General features: G+C 42.5%; 1 protein-coding gene and 1 long non-coding RNA gene across 4 annotated transcripts in view; one reads left to right on the top strand and one right to left on the bottom strand.

Annotated features, from left to right (window-relative positions):
* Positions 1-15,001, bottom strand: part of SLC39A8 (solute carrier family 39 member 8) — a 79,657-nt gene extending 64,656 nt beyond the window's left edge. The window contains exons 1-2 of one of the 3 annotated variants that reach the window (XM_053217097.1): positions 14,748-15,001; positions 13,522-14,000 (exon numbers count right to left, since the gene is read on the bottom strand). In XM_053217097.1, the coding sequence (XP_053073072.1) occupies positions 13,522-13,740 (219 nt within the window). In that variant the 5' untranslated portion in view covers positions 13,741-14,000; positions 14,748-15,001. The other 2 variants (XM_027061546.2, XM_053217098.1) reach the window with 2 other exon arrangements.
* On the top strand, positions 4,425-9,912 carry LOC113599908 (uncharacterized). The gene is made up of 2 exons (XR_008296226.1): positions 4,425-5,042; positions 9,788-9,912. It is a non-coding gene; the product is annotated as an uncharacterized LOC113599908 (long non-coding RNA).
* Positions 15,002-16,415: the final 1,414 nt, after the last annotated feature.

Here is a 16,415-nt window from a genome sequence, read left to right as displayed (position 1 = left end):
CTCGAAAGGATAGATGTAGTCCTTTTATATCTTCTTCAACCCCTAATAAGGCTTTGGACCATCTAAGACACTCAATTCATAACAATCACATATTTGACAGATTAAAGAAAGGGAGGATGGATTAAAAAAATTGGAAACTACTCGTGCACATAGTATCTGAGTATAATTCTGAGAAATACAACTCAATAACCTGAAAGTCATTTACCAGTTATTCACCTCTGAAGAGCCAAATTTTCCAATCATAAGTTTCTCTGCTATGCCATGAAACTTTTCCAGAATCAGTTCGGTGTGGCCCTGATACTACAAATAAGCTATACTAACACCAACTTTTCCAACTTGTCCTAAGAACTATAACTATAAGCCATGGAGAAAATCCAAGTCTAAATGAGAAAAAAAAATTTTTTTACAAAATTCAGAAATTAGAAGAAATAAAAGCTTTATTATTTCCTTCTCTGATGCTATACAGGTTACACTTTAACATGCTATTTCTTTTATACTATTTTAAAAATTTGTCTGCACCAAATAAAGGAATTGCTAGTTTGCCTTGAATCAAATGAGACATTTAGGTTGATTTAAGAAGTTATTTTAGGGGCGCCTGGGTGGCTCAGTTGGTTGGGCATCAGACTTCAGCTCAGGTCATGATCTCATGGTCTGTGAGTTTGAGCCCCGCGTCAGGCTCTGTGCTGATAGCTCAAAGCCTGGAGCCTGCAGCATATTCTGTGTCCCTCTCTTGCTCTGCTCCTCCCCCACTCATAGTCTCTCTCTCTCTCTCTCTCTCTCTCTCTGACTCAAGAATAAATAAAACATAAAATTTTTTTTAAAAGTTATTTTAGTATGTTAGTATAAAATTTGGTGTTAAAATGTTGGAGCTATTCATTCATTCAACAAATATTTTCTGAATACCTACTAAATGCCGGATACTATGCTAGTTACAGAAAGGGAGAAAGTGATTGAAATGAACCCGATTCCTAAACTCCGAGGTCTTACAGACTATTGCAGGGCCTAGATATAAATATAAATAACTATAGTATGGCCTGGTAAGTGTTAGGGTGTGGAGAAAGGATAATTAACCCACCCGAAAGTATTGGGATTGTCAGAGGCTTCCAAGAGAAAGCAATTATCTAAGCTGAGATGTGAAGGAAAAAGGAGAAATAAGGTTGGAGAAATACAGGGGTAGGAATATATACTGCAGGGTCTTGAATATCAGGTGAATTAGATTTTATTCTACCAGTAATGAGAAGCCATTTAAGGAGGGTGCAATGATCAAATTTGCATATTAGAGATGAAATCTGGCAGGAATGTGGAGCATAGGAAGGGACACGGGGCAGGACTGGATGCAGTGGCAGCAAGAGAAACAGGGCAGACATGTATTGAGCACTTGCAGCATGCCAGGCACATGACAGAATGGCAAGATACAATAACTCATTTAATCTCCACAACAATCCCATAAAATAGGTAAAATTATCCTTATCAGACTAAAGAGAACCCTGGAGTTTAGAAAGATTGAGTCAGAACCATGTTGACCTTACTGTGACAGGACTTATGTGCATTTGCAATAAGGGGGTAGGGGTTTCAAGAATAACATCCAGTTTTTCAACGTAGTCAACCAACCAAGCAGACGGCGATGCTGATCACTGAGACTGGCAGAATGGAATTACCAGGAGGCTGTGATGGAGAAAGGATAGAGTTGATGAGCTCCATCTGGATTAGGTTTAGACCTGCTGAGCTGGGGACGGGAGAGGACTGCACATCAATCGGCAACAGGATGTGCCAGGCTAAACCTCAAGAGAGAAATCTGGACCCAGCCAGATTAGGGAGTATGTATTAGATTAGTATGTTAGTATCTAGGGAGCATCTACGAACAGATGAAAACTTCAGTCGGAGGACAGATGGACATTATGTGGAGGGAGTGTGTAAAATCAAAAGGAAGAGGACTTGAGGTAGAACCCTGAGGAACATCAATACTTAAAAGACGAGCAAAGAACACTGAAATTGAAAAGAAGCAGAAAGAGAGGTAAGAAAATCAAAGCACACATAGTCACAGGCAAGGAAAGGGTGTGTTTCACCTGGGAAGCACCCATTGTATTTAGCAGTAAGAAGGTTCTGGGTGATGTCCTGCAGAGTAATATCATGAAAGCATTAGGGACAGAGCCCACAGTGTGCTGTGGAGTGACTGGAAGGTGAGAAAACAGAATGGCAATTCAAATATTTCCACTGGCCCATTATATACAGAAAGCAGTGCATAAACACCATGAGATATTCAGGGAATTCACAGCACAGGGGCCCCAGTAACATAGCATCTGCCCAAAACTGGCACAGTGGAGAAGAAACAGGCATTCAGACTTGGAATGTCTGTTCTCCAAGACAAATATGGATACTTGGTGACTTTTGCCAAATGACTTATTTGTGTCTCAGTTTCTGGGCAAACTGGTATGTCTTAATTCTCCCCCAATACTGTTTTGAGTGTCTAATGCCAATAATCAGAAAATAACATTGCAAGGTTGAAAAATAGCTGTGAAGGAATTAACATCAGGTTTTAGAGCTAGCCCTGACTGTTGCAGAGACAACTTCAGCGGGGAAAAATAATAATAATAATAATAACTTTTTTCTTGTTTTCTGAACAAGAGTAATATCAGCAGAGAACACCTTCCTGCTTCAAACAATTGTACAGTTCCCAGTGACTTCAAGAAGCTCGCATCAATTCTACCTTGACATCCAGGCACATAGATGAAAGTATGGGACACTTGACATTTCGGAAAATCAAGCAGCTCGTCCGTGGGATGATATTCTTCAGCACGAGGAACAAAATGGAAAGAGCATAGGTTTTGAAGTCCAGTGCCTCTGGAATACAATCCTCACTCTGCCACTTCTGAGCTCTGACTCTGAGTGACGTATTTATCCTAGCTAAGACTGGCTTTCCTCATGGGAATACCTAGAACTCTTATCCTGTGAGATTAGGAGGGTTAATGGGATGACGTATAAGGAAGTACTGAGCACAGTGCCTGGCACATGATAAGTACTCCATAAATGTTAACCTCATTCCTATTAGAACACAACCTACTTCCTCTCCTAGAGTGAAGGTCCTACCCAGAATATTTCTTTAACTGGCATTCATCCCACGATTAAGAATAGAGCCGGGGCGCCTGGGTGGCTCAGTCGGTTGGGCGTCCTACTTCAGCTCAGGTCATAATATTGCAGTTTGTGACTTCAAGCCCTGCGTCGGGCTCTGTGCTGACAGCTCAGAGTCTGCAGCCTGTTTCAGATTCTGTGTCTCCTCCTCTCTCTGCCCCTCCCATGCTTGTGCTCTGTCTCTGTCTCTCAATAACAAATAAACGTTAAAAAAAAAATTTTTTTTTAAATAGAGCCAATGTGTAGCTTTTCTTATTAAGGTGTGTAGGTGAAGTAAGCAAAGACTATCCCTAAATTCTGAGATCTCTGCTCCTAAAGAAAATGGTAGAGCATCATGATTTGATATATAAATTCAATTGCCTGGTATCATCAGTAGCATGCATTTTTTAACAAAAGAGGCTGTGTGTTTTCTAGCACACGTGTTCAACATTCGCACGAAGCAGGATCTGTGACCCAGCTCAGAATCAGCCTACTGATTTTATCATTCCCTTTCATACGAAGTTTGAGCTACCTCTCGTGCCAAACTTATCCCAGGGAGACCAAAGTAGCCCCTGTTCTCTTACCTGCTTTCCAACTAACAAGGCCAGCTAGACGTGAAGGACCCTGGATTCTGTCCGCTTATAAAACCCATACAGAGATCCTGAAGTAAATCTACACTTAAAACCGCAATTAGAGCAATTTCTAGAAATACACCATGCACTCCCAACCATTCACATTTCAGTATGATGTAAATGCTGGATAAAAACAATACAACACAGCCTCAGCAGAACTCTGGAGGAGAAGAAATATTCATTAACTTCAACGCACATTGAAACACTCAATATTATTTCTTTAGCCTATACACATTTTTGGCTTACATTTTTTGGAATTTATCCCCAGTGTTTGATAAAAGGGAAGCAGAAGCAAACAGTCAAAGACTTTCTCAAGGTAAGAGCTGTCATGGAAACTAACACTGAAACCAAAGTCAATGGACTGACATACTTCCTACTGAGCTTTTAGGACTGGCATATTTCTCATTGAACTTTTCATTTCATTAATCCTTACTGTCTTTTTATAGCAGTGCTTTCCTCTGTAAGTTGACCGACACTAGGGTGCTCAGGCCTCCAGCGAAAGACAATTTTGTTAAGAACAGTTATCACTATATCAAGTAACACAGTATTATAAAGTATGCATTAAGCATATGTTCGAGCCAGGCATGACGCTAAATGTTCTACATGTATTTCTTTATTTGTTATTCATTATTTGGAGTAACATGGGTAATGGGAAAAAAATTTTATTTGAGTTACTACATATAATGCGCTGAAGATAGAAGTGCCTAAAATATAGTAATTGCTCAATAAATGTTATTATTGTTTTTATATTTTAGTTCAAACAACCATCCTATGAGTACAGTTCATTTTTTTTTTTTTTTCAGTTCACAGATGTAAAAACTAAGGATTTAGGAGGTTAAGGACTTTCCTGTGATTCCCCAGGTAATAAGTGACAAATTAGAATTTCAGCCCAGGTCTGTTTGATTCCAGAGGCCAAATTGTTAACCATTATGTTGTATTCTCTACTATAGTTAGAGATCTAAGAAGCTCACCAAATAAATCGATGACAACTCTGGATTATTTTTGAGCTAGGTTCATAGAACTAAAGCCTTAGAGGCCTTATCAAGGCACACCTGTTTTTTGTTCTCTAGCCATTCAGTTAGTCATAAAAAAAGTCAAGGTATTAAATACTTGGACTTGCAAGGCATAATACTACTTTTCAGGTTAACACCTTTGATCTAGATTCACAGATTTTTGTTTTTGTTCTCCTTAAACTCCAGGCCAAGAAAAACAACAGAGGATCTTTGGAAGGAGACAGAAACCAACTGAAACAAGGCTCCATTCTGGAGATTTTCTATGCTCCCAAATCCCTCCATCACAAAGGTAATTCAATGATAGTTTCATTTCTTTATAAATCTCAAGACTCGGCAAACTCATTTGCCCCTGAAATAGACAACTGGGAATAGTTTGAGAATAAATTAATTAGCTTCAATTACAAGCAGGAACCTACTGTTATCTAGAGTTGGGAATGGGAAAACTTTCTGAAAACTATAGTTTCTTTGGTGGTCTACAGTTTAGTAACATTCTTTTTTTAAATAAATTGCATTGTAAATGACCCCAATATTAACTGTTTGCCCTTAGCAATATGGATAGTCCCTTGAGGAAATGCCACTCTGAATATAAGTGACTTACAAACTCTTATTACCAACCTCAATAAGCTGCCTTTATATAGGGCTGCTTCTCTTTTCCCTGAGGAATATCAATCCCTCTCAACCTCAGGCCTTATTTTCCATTCCTATTTATATTCCTATTTTTCTCCCCCAATCTCTACTACTACAACCAAAAGAAACTGATCACATAGAGGACTCAAATGTACATGAAATTTAGTGTACATTAAATTTAAAACCCTTAAGTTTAGAAAACTTAAAACAGTCATAGTTGAAAAACAATGGGTTTTTTTTTATGCTTATTTATTTTTGAGAGAGAGAGAGAGTACACGAGCGAGGGAGGGGCAGAGACAGAGGGAGACACAGAATCTGAAGCAGGCTCCAGACTCTGAGCTGTCAGCACAGAGCCAGATGCAGGGTTCGAACCCAGGAACCATGAGATCATGACCTGAGCTGAAGTCAGATGCTTAACTGACTGAGCCACCCAGGCGCCCCAGCAATGGGTTTTTATGACAGGGAAATGAAGTCCCTGCACCTCAGCATATCCCAAGATAGGTATGATCAGGAAGCAGGATATGGCATGAATCCTGGGAAGCATAAAAACTGCAAATGTCCCCACCCAGCTACTCTACTGTGAGCAAGGAATAAAGATCTATCCCCAGTAAGGAAAAAAGTTTACCTCTGCCCTCTCCTGCTAACTGCAGCATTGACCTGCCTACAGCCAGAGTTAATCATTCTGCTCACCTACTCTTCCCTCATTGCTTCAACTCCTTCCTAGCACCTTGGCACAAACCAGTTTCTGCAGCGCTGTGCAGCCAGCAAGGCAGTTGCTTCACAGGCACCTAAAGGAGGATCTACCCTCTCAACTGCCAGAAGAGAGAGTAAATTCATTGCCAGAATCCTTCTAGAGTAAAAGTGAAAACAGCACTGAAAGTTTTAACAGGAGGCATAGGTGTTACTCGGAGTCTATCCCTATAGGAAAACACAAGTTGATTAATATGCCTTTCAGAGGGAAGACTTAAAACTCAGAATTAGGAAAACTATTGCTGCCAAAATATTTTCTCCGAGAAAAATTCATCATATAAGAAAGAATCAAGGACAATTTCATTCTATAAAAGAATTCATGTTGCCCACAGGAAAGTCCATCCTGTGGTTAAGAGTACGAGACACATTTGATACAAGCAGATGTTCAATCAACAAATATTTTAGAAACTGAACCAGATATGCAAACTTATCCAAAAGGAGAATTTACTGATTTGTAACTCCTCCCTGAAATGTTTCCCAAAATGATGATCCTTCACCCTTTCTTTTTTTTTTTAATTTTTGTTATTGTTTATTTATTCTTTGAGAGACAGACAGACAGTGCGTGAGCAGGGGAGGGGCAGATAGGGAGGGAGACACAGAATCCGAAGCAGGCTCCAGGCTCTGAGCTGTCAGCACAGAGCCCGATGCAGGGCTTGAATTCACGAACGGTGAGATCATGACCTGAGCCGAAGTCGGTCACTCAACCAACTGAGCCACCCAGGCACCCCCTTCACCCTTTGAAACTAGTAGCACATGCTGGGGCGCCTGGGTGGCTCAGTCACCTAAGCACCCAGCTCTTGATTTCAGTTTAAGTCATGATCTCACATAGTGGGATTGAGCCCTGCATCAGGCTTCACACGGGGCATGGGACCTGCTTAAGATTCCCTCTCATCTCTCTCTCTCTGCCCCTCCCCCACCCATTCTCTCTCTCTCTCTCTCTCTCTCTCTCTCTCTCTCTCTCTCTCTCTCAAAAATTAAAAATAAGAAAAATAAACTAGTAGCACATGCTATCACCAGTCTTCATATGACAGTTAACCACAGACAGCCTAGTGATATCTCTCACCATATTTGCCTTAGCGATTACTTAACTACACAGTTGGCCTTGTATACCTTTCACATCTTATTTATTTAGATTATAAGCTCTCTGAGGAAAAGGACTCATTATCACCACTGTAGTTTCTATACTCTTGGCACAGTTCCCTTCAAGTGACTAAGCAATGGATAAGCTGATAAGTGATCAATGATGAGTAACTTCTACTCACAATTCAAAATCTGAGGTAATAGTGGTCCAGGGTAGAGAGAGTATGATTTCCAAGACCATAATTCAAAAAATCCACTATCCCATAGCGTTGAGGATTGCCTGAGGTTCTACCACTTTCCATGTGACACCAGGTGAGTTACTTAATCTTTCTGTACCACGTTTTTCTCATGTGGAAAATGAAGATAATAATGGTGCCATTATCGTAGGGTTGGGAGTATGAAATGTGATAATACAAATAAACTGGCTAAGAGTTATGGCACATAGTACAAGACAAATAAATTCCTAGACACAATTATTTATGTTTTGTACAAAAGGGTTCGTGTGACTCTTAGAGTAGTTAAATATGGAAAGAATGAAGGGCATTTTCCTGGACAGATTCCAATCATACCTGGCAAAGAAGCAAACTAAATTCTTGACATCACAGTCAAATGAATTACGAGTGTCCTTCGTTTTCCCAAAACCTCTAGGAAACAATGATTTAACTGTACTCTGTCAACTTAAATGAGAGTGATGTAATAGATCAGAATAGGTACATTGTCTTAAAGGAAAAGCAACCAGAGACCTAAATGCAACCTCGCCCTCTGTCCCGCCCTTCATTTCTCACCTGAACGAGCAGGCTAGAAGGCATTCCTAGAAGACTTACCCCAGCCATTTCTCAGAACACAAAAGCCGAAAGAACAGATGCTCTTTCTCTCCTCCATTCATGTCAGCGGTTCCCACAACCTCCCTCATCTAACCTACCATGACCCCCACCCCAGGAAAAAGTACAATAGAACAAACTATGCATACAATACATATGTCATGAACACACACACACACACACACACACACACACACCACACACACCACTAGCCAGACCATCCACTGAAATAAAAGGCCTACAGTTACCTCACTGCTTCTCCCTCTGGCATCATTAGGCCAGAAACTAATGAAGGAAAAGATTTAACAATAGTTAAATGACACAACAGGCAAAAGATTGAAGTAGAAGATATTTATTTGGGGGCACTTTTATTGCCTGCTTTTCTGCAAGACGTAGGGTCTTTATGCTACCTCCCGACGGTCTCCAGGCCCACACAGTCATTACATCTCTTGCAAACCACCACAGTCTCCTCCTTCATTCTGTCTTGGCCCGACCCAACACATTCCACACTCTCATGCGGAAGGATTTTCTGAAAACACAAGGCTGATCCTGTTACACTTTTGTTTGCAATTCTTTAATTACACATGTCATGCTGCGGTGCATTGTGGTTATGTATGCATATGTCATACCTCCCTCAATAAACTGTAACGTCATGGGAAAGCCCAAACTATTTTACCTATATTAAACAATCTTCACTCATTCACTCAAAAAATAGGTAATACATATGTGTTACATACCAAGCACTACACTAGCCCCTAGAGATGAGTCAGGTCCTTCCCTTCAATTTGTTTACAATCATGTGTGTATTGTAACTCATGATGTTATTTACATATTATAATATAATTGCAACATAGAATGTATTATGATTGCATAGGCACCGATTAACACAGGATCATAGAAAGGTTCCTACTAAATGCTTGAGCAGATCAAGAAAGGCTTCTCAGAAGCAGTAACGTCTACACCGATACCTGAAGCATCAGCAGATATATAGGGAGAGTGAGGAACTAAGGGAGATCCATTAAGATGAGAATAGCGGCAAAGGACAAGCCTTGAGAAATACACAGGAACCAGATCATAAAAGGGGTTAAGCCACATTAAAGTGTTTGAAGTTTATCTTGAAGGAATTTAATTGTTTTAGTAAGATGAGTGATATGATCAGATTTCTACTTTAAAAATGACCACCCTAATTAAAGTATAGTAGTCATTCAAGACATCTGTTAAACACATGAAGAGTTAAATGTAATTAGCATAAACAAAAACTATTTCAGGAATTCAAAAAAGAGAGAAATCAGTGAGTCAGTGCTGGCTGTGATGCCCCAGAGGGGTTTTATGGAGGAGTTCAGCTAGGCTTTTAAGAACATATGATTTTGATAGGGTAATTCAAGGAAAAGAAGGACTTCCTAGTTGGAAACAGGAAGGGTACAAGGAAGATAATTAGCTAGGAAGTGGCTGTGCAAAAGTTTCAGGTGAATTCACAGAAGAGTAACTAGTTTAGTTAAGTGAGTGCCAGGTCTGGAGAGGTAGGATGACATCTCAGGGCCAAGCTAGAGGCACAGGGCCTTGAATGCCAGGCTCAGGATTTAAACTTCACCAGCAAAGAGAAGGCTCATGGCTGAGTTTTAAAGGGAGAGATGCATACTCCAAGTGTTGCATTAGGAAGATTGTATACGAATTGGAAGAGGTTTAAAAACAAAGTTCAGGGGGGGCATCTGGGTGGTTCAGTGGGTTAAGCATCTGACTCTTGATTTCGTCTTAGGTCATGATCTCGAAGTTTGCAGAATCTAACCACTGCTAGGAATGAAGCCTGCTTGGGATTCTCTCCCCCTCACTCTCTGTCCCCCCTCTCCCCCCGCTTGCATGCTGGAGCTTGCCCTCTCTCTCTCAAAATAAATAAATAAACATCTAAAATAAAAAACAAGGGGCTTCTGGATGGCTCAGTCTGTTAAGCGTCTGATTTCCACTCTGGTTATGATCTCGTAGTTCATGAATTCGAGCCCCGCATGGGGATCTGTGCTAACAGCTCGGAGCCTGCAGCCTGCTTCAGATTCTGTGTCTCCCTCTCTCTCTGCCCCTCCCCTGCTCGTACTCTGTCTCTCTCTCTTCCTCAAAAATAAATAAAACATTAAAAAATATTTTTTTAAATACAAAAACAAACAAGGTTCAGGCAACTAGGTGTAGGAATGTGAAAGGAAAAATAAAAGTGGGAGTTTTCTGTGAGAAAAAAACAAAAAGTTAAGAGAGAGAAGTAAAACATAAGGTTGAGTGATGGATGAAACAAGTTCACCTCACATGCCAAAGTCCCACACCCACTCCCTCGTTTCCAACACTCCTACTATCCCTCCCTGGGTGACTGATTTATCTGAAAAGAGTCATTTCCTGAAGCTTAGTGTTATCATTTGGAGGATGAGAGTCTTCCTTTTTATCATGCTGTTTAGGTAGTATCTACAGCTAAGAACTAGGAGGTGAGGTTTTTTTGAAGAGAAAATTAAAAGAAAAGAACACCTGGAGAATGAGAGTGAACACTGGAATAAAGAAAAGGTCCCACTAAGGCCATTCTTAAATCCCCTAAATCAAATCACCCAGGATATTCATTCAGTTGGGGTGCCCCTGCTTTTTTTGGGGGGGATAGTTTTGTGTATTTTTTTTTTTTTGAGAGAGAAAGTGAGAGAGAGTGGAGGAAGGGTAGAAGGGAGAGGAAGAGAGAGAGAAAGAGAAGAGAGAGAAAATCCCAAGCAGGCTCCACACCCCGCATGGGGCCAGATATGGGGCTGGATCTCACCAACTGTGAGATCATGACCTGAGCCGAAATCAAGAGTCGGACACTTAACCGACTAAGCCACCCAGGCGCCCCTTGGGGTGCCCTTGTTTATTGTAGGAACTCCCCGAGATAGATCAGACTTACACCCAGTCATGGCGCCCCAGAGACTCATTCATGTCCCAGGTCCCTCCCCTCGCTGTCTGGGTTGCCTATTCCACCTGCTCTTTATACCCCCAGTAACCATAAGCAGCAGAAGGAGAAACTCAATTGTTCCATTGTCTCCAGTTTAAACTCAGATCACTTCGGTCTCCCAAAGCAACAACTTAATTTAATAGTACTTAAGGATGTGGGAAAAAATATTAGAAAACCTTCCAAAATTGTCTAACCAAACTCCAGCATACAGTAGTCTATGACTTGAGAAAAGCCTACCTAAGAAACATCACAGCCCCCATCCAAAGAGCAATGCCATTTGTAAATAAATCTCTTAGAAGACTGAATAAATCCCTGGCTCATCAAAATAAATTCTATTTTCTCAGCCTTTTTCAAAGTCAGAAAGTCAAGCTTCTCACAACAGGTTCATGTATTATTTATTCTACTTCATTGTAGGTGAGGAAACTGAAGATCCATTCTTTAAGACAGAGATATTAATGGCTCTAACTTTTGTTCCAGACTGGATGGTGTCCTGCTAGAATGGATATGAATGCCAGCAGATTAACAGATTCTCAGGAATGGCATTTCATCTGTCACCATTTAACGGATGACTATTGTTTTCTTTAGGACTTTGTAGAACATCAAGTTGATGTGTGTTAGGCCTGACTACATGATAAACCTTCCTCAGCTTCCCTTTGTTTCCAAAGTAATTACGGGCTTCTTCATGTCTCTTTTTGATGCCCACGAAGGCCATAATGAAGGTAGTTAAATATGCAAACATGGAAACAAGAAACAAGGTGTCAATGTGCATATAATTTACTTATTGAGGCATCCGACTTACTCATAAACTGGGATCATACTGCTAATAAAGTTAACTGATTTTCCTAAATAATCTAGGCATATTTTCCAGTGTCTTTGCCAACAGATGGCTCAGGGGTCTTTTGTCACTTTATAATTCATCTACACCTCCAGACACTACAAGATAAGGAGATAATTTAAATCAAAACAATGTGTGGGCCACAGATATGCAGCTGCAAGTGAAATCCTGAAGCTTCTTTCTAAGCATATGACCCACCACTGCTACTCCTACCTAGAAATACTTTAGTCAGCTGTTTCCCCTAATTGAAAAGAAGAGACTGTAACTAGACAAAAAGTACTGAGGAAGGTGTTTGCTTTATTTTCTGAAATATCTATATACTATGGAGGCATTTCAGTTTTCTAACATGTAAGTTCTCAGACACTAAACCAAATGTAATGTCATGCCAGAAATGGAACTATATACAGTTTACTAAAGAACATAGGTAAACGGACCACAAAATGCTTCATGGTCAAAGGCAGGCCGCCCTCTGATACCCCATGGCACCAGAAAGTTCTGCTTCTTGAATATTGTGTGTTTTAATTGAGGTAAGATATATCTAATAAAAAAGAATGCAAACCTACCTATAGTGGTATTAGCAAGGATTTTACTTGATTAAAGTTTCCCTATCTGACATCCAAGATTAGATACATTGGAAAATGCTAAATTCCCAAGAGTGGAGAATACATAGTATGCAGTATTTCCTAAACATCTCAGAACACAAAAACTTTTTGTAACACAAACTAACACTGCCCATATGTGACAAACACTATGCAAAATACTGCACACTGCTATTCATCCTTAGTTGTTAGTGGAACAAGAGCAGAAGGGGAAAAAAATCAAGGCACTGAGTTAACTGAATTTTTAGAAGTGGGGAGGAGTTTGGGGAGGATGCTAAAAGCACCCTTTGCCTACCTCACGGTTTTAAGAAATAATCATAGAATATTTATCATGGAAGTGACTAGGAATCTACAACAGCATCCTTTTTGAAATTTACTGATAGGTATGATCTTAAAATTCTCCTAGGTAGCTCATAGCTGTCCTTAAATCAAAGACATTACCAAATGCCTAGCTAATACTGTATATGTACTAAGAAATATATATATTTTTTATTTTGAACGAATATTAGAATCAAACCCTTGACCTGACAAATGACTGAAAACTAAGACTCAATCCAGTTCCGGCACCAACTGGGTATACGATCTTGGTCAAGCCCTCATTGGTTTCCCTATCTCTGTACAACAGACCCTTCAGCTCTGGAGGCCTCATGAAACCTACATAGGAAAGACAACTACAAAGTGTCTCGTCAGCAGTTCTTAGCTGTTAGATGAGGGTGCACCAAGCAACTGTTAATGAGGGTGCCAGGTGAGCCACTATCTTTGCTGGGAAGACTTAAGTACGCCGTTCCAATCTAAAAAGCATCTCATAAAGGTGCCTCCCGCCCTCGACTACTTCATAAACTTTTCTATAAAATGTTATGACCACAAGCGTCTGACCTCGCAGCTCATCAGGCATAAAACTGCAATTTCTGGCTCCCTCAACAACACCAGCCCTTTAACCCTGGTTCAAGAAGCCCAGTGGGGTGAAAATTAAGTGCCGCCAATCAGATACCGCCCCGCACTTGAAAAATGCCCCGAAAGTCTTCTTCCCTCGCTCTTCCCAAATAAATAGCATTCCTACACAAATGGAAGTCCATGGGTGTCCGCGGACACTGGAAGGGCCGTACCTGATTGAAGTGCAGCGGCCCGGGCTCCGCGACACCTTCCGCGGGGGCGGCTCCCAGCTGTTCCAGCAGGCGCGCGAGCTGCGCCGCCGACAGGCTGCGATTCGCGCCGAACAGGCTCAGTACATCCTCGCTGAAGGCGAGCCCGGGCCCCGCCGCCGTCCCTCCGATGCCCGCGGCCGCCAGCAGCAGGAGCCCAGCCACCGCCCGGCCCGGGGCCATCCTGGCCGGGGCTGCCTTTCGAGGGCCTGAAACGGGCTGGAGCGCACGGGGACGCGCTGGGCGCACCTGCGCGGGTGCCCAAGAGCCCGCGCGCGGTTCAGTTGTCGGCGCGGGTCCGAGTCAGACGTGACGCGGGCGCCCCTGGTCCTCCGCCGCCTTGGGAAGAGCCGCAGCCCGCGACCTGCGGGGCATTGAAGTGGCGGTGCAGCCGGGGGGCGGGGAGCGATAGGCACAGCGGGCCCCCGGGCCTCCTGGAGAGCCTAAGATAAAGAGGACAAAGGGGGACAGAGATAAAGGCCAGCGGGCCACCGCCGGCCAGCCCCGGGAGCACTGCGTGGCCCGAGCCCTCGAAGGCCCGGCCGGGCGTGGGGCCAACTGCCCCGGAGCCGGGTTTGCAAATGTCCCAGGATTTGCATAGTGTGGTGACACGCTCCTCCCGGATATAAAGCCCCAAACCAAGCAATTGCTTAGGAAGAACTAAAACCACTCGCACGGTAGAACCCCACCTCCTCTTCCTGTCTTGCTGCTAAATTCCCGTAGAGGAAACTTGGAAGGGGTGAGACGGGTAGTCCCCAAGGAGCTGCAGGAAACAGCCCCTTCGAAGTCCTGGGCTTTGCGTCTAAACGGGACCCTCCCTCTCCCAGATCTCTTCTCTGGGCTTGGCAAACTAGCCTGCTAACCTCTCACCTCGCCTGTCTGTTTCTGTATCTGCGTCTCTGTGTGTGTCCACGTGAGTCTCAGTCTCTTTCTTTCTCTCTTTCTCTCTCAACACTGTCTCTGGCTAGTCAGCTCTGAAACTCCGAGATCGGCCCTGCGCCCTTTACAGACAGATAAGAGGCGGGCCCTGTCCCCTCCTCTCTAGCACGTGGTGACACACACACACCCTCCCCTAGCCTGAACTCCCGCGCTCGTCCACGCCGGGGCGCAGGGCCGCTGGCCTTTCCTCTTCGGGTGCACTGCGCATTCCTCTTCCGACCCGGCTCCCCACCCGCACCCTGGGGGGTTACCTGAATGCCACGTCCCTGTCGGCGTCCCCAGCCTCCTTTCTGGTCTCGGTGATCTGTTACCTTGATGAAACCGACTTCCTGGAATAGAGTCAAGAGCCCCATGCATTGTCTAAGAGGTTAGCAGGAATTGCTTTTTTGTCTCACTTCGTAAACTCCGGAGGAAAAAAGGAAACCAAATCTCCAGCGTGGAGGCAGGCTAACTGAGCTTGCACTGCCCAAGCCGGCCCTTCCTGACGCCGCACAGGATATCCGCAGATCAGAATGAATGTTTGTTTGTTCAAATGAGGGTTCAAGAAAAGCTGACTTAGGTGTGAGGTCAACAAGTTTGTGCAAAGTGAAGGCGGTGTTTGGGGACAAAGGTTGTGTCTGGTGGATATAACTGTCCAGAAATAAAGTAAACCTTGATTCCCTCCTACATGGCTAAGTACAATAGGAAGAATTCATAGTGTTCTTGCCTTTAACCCGGGGAGTGCACAGCCTCTTAAATCAGATCTTAGGAGACCCTAAGGGCAGAAAAAGGCAAGGAGATGAGGAATGGGACAAAATCTCCTCTCCCATGAGAAACTTAGATGTGAATGAGAAAAACAGAGACACAGAAAATTCCAGAAGGATGAGGATTTGGGTGGACATAACTGAAGAGCTATCATATGGAAAATGTTTAACTGTATTCTAACTACAGAGAGCAGAAGGCAGCAGTAACAGGGCAAAATTACCAGGAGGACGGTTTCTGTGAAATATAAAGCACAAATGCTTGGGGGGTAGTGATTGCTCCACAATTGAAGGTGTTTCAAAAGCACAGGTGAGTGGTAGACAGATTCCTGCCTCAGAGGAATATCAGCAAAATGATCCTGATGCTGTGTCCCTTTCCATTATAAAAATCTAACATTTATTAGTAATAATTTGTGAAATTACAGAAGGGCAAATATTTCACCCAAGGGCCAGAAATAAATTCATCATAGTTAAGCTCTTAAATTACACAGATGATGGGATTCTTCAAGATTTTTATCAGATTCTTAAAAAAAAAAAAAAAAAAAAAAAAAAAAGTTTATTTATTCAGAGAAAGAGTGGGGAGGGCCAGAGAGAGAGAAAGAGAGAATCTCAAGGAGGGTCCTCACTCTCAGCATGAAGCCTTATGTGGGGCTCAAACTCACAAGCCCACGACCGAAGCCACAATCAAGGATCAGAGGCTTAACTGACTGAGCCACTCGGGTGCTCAATTTTTATTGGGTTCTTAAGTGTAGTTTGCTACCTATTGTTCCCTTTGGCCTCAATGACTCAAGGTGATTCTTAGAAATTAATGAATGCTCTAGATCGTTTATCCACACCCAAGTTGTTCATTCCCAGCTTGAACTGCAACAGTGATGAGATGTTGGATTTTCCATAAATATAAATGGGCTTTAAGTAACATAAAATTTAGGGGTGCCTGAGTGGCTCAGTTGGTTAAGCGTCCAACCCTTGATTTCAACTCAGGTCATGATCCCAAGGTCGTGGGATCAAACCCCAGGTGGGCTCTATGCTAAGCATGAGGCCTGCTTAAGATTCTCTCTCCTTTTCCTTCAGCCCCTCCCCTACTTACACATGCACATTCTCTCTCTCTCTCTCTCTCTCTTTCTCTCTCTCTAAAATAATAATAATACAAATTTTGTATTATGGATTTTTTAAATGAAA

This window comes from Acinonyx jubatus, chromosome B1 (genome assembly GCF_027475565.1).
Source record: "Acinonyx jubatus isolate Ajub_Pintada_27869175 chromosome B1, VMU_Ajub_asm_v1.0, whole genome shotgun sequence".
NCBI classification, from domain to species: domain Eukaryota; kingdom Metazoa; phylum Chordata; class Mammalia; order Carnivora; family Felidae; genus Acinonyx; species Acinonyx jubatus.
The sequence above is the reverse complement of the archived record's forward strand: the minus strand, read 5'-3'. Positions and strand labels throughout refer to the sequence as shown.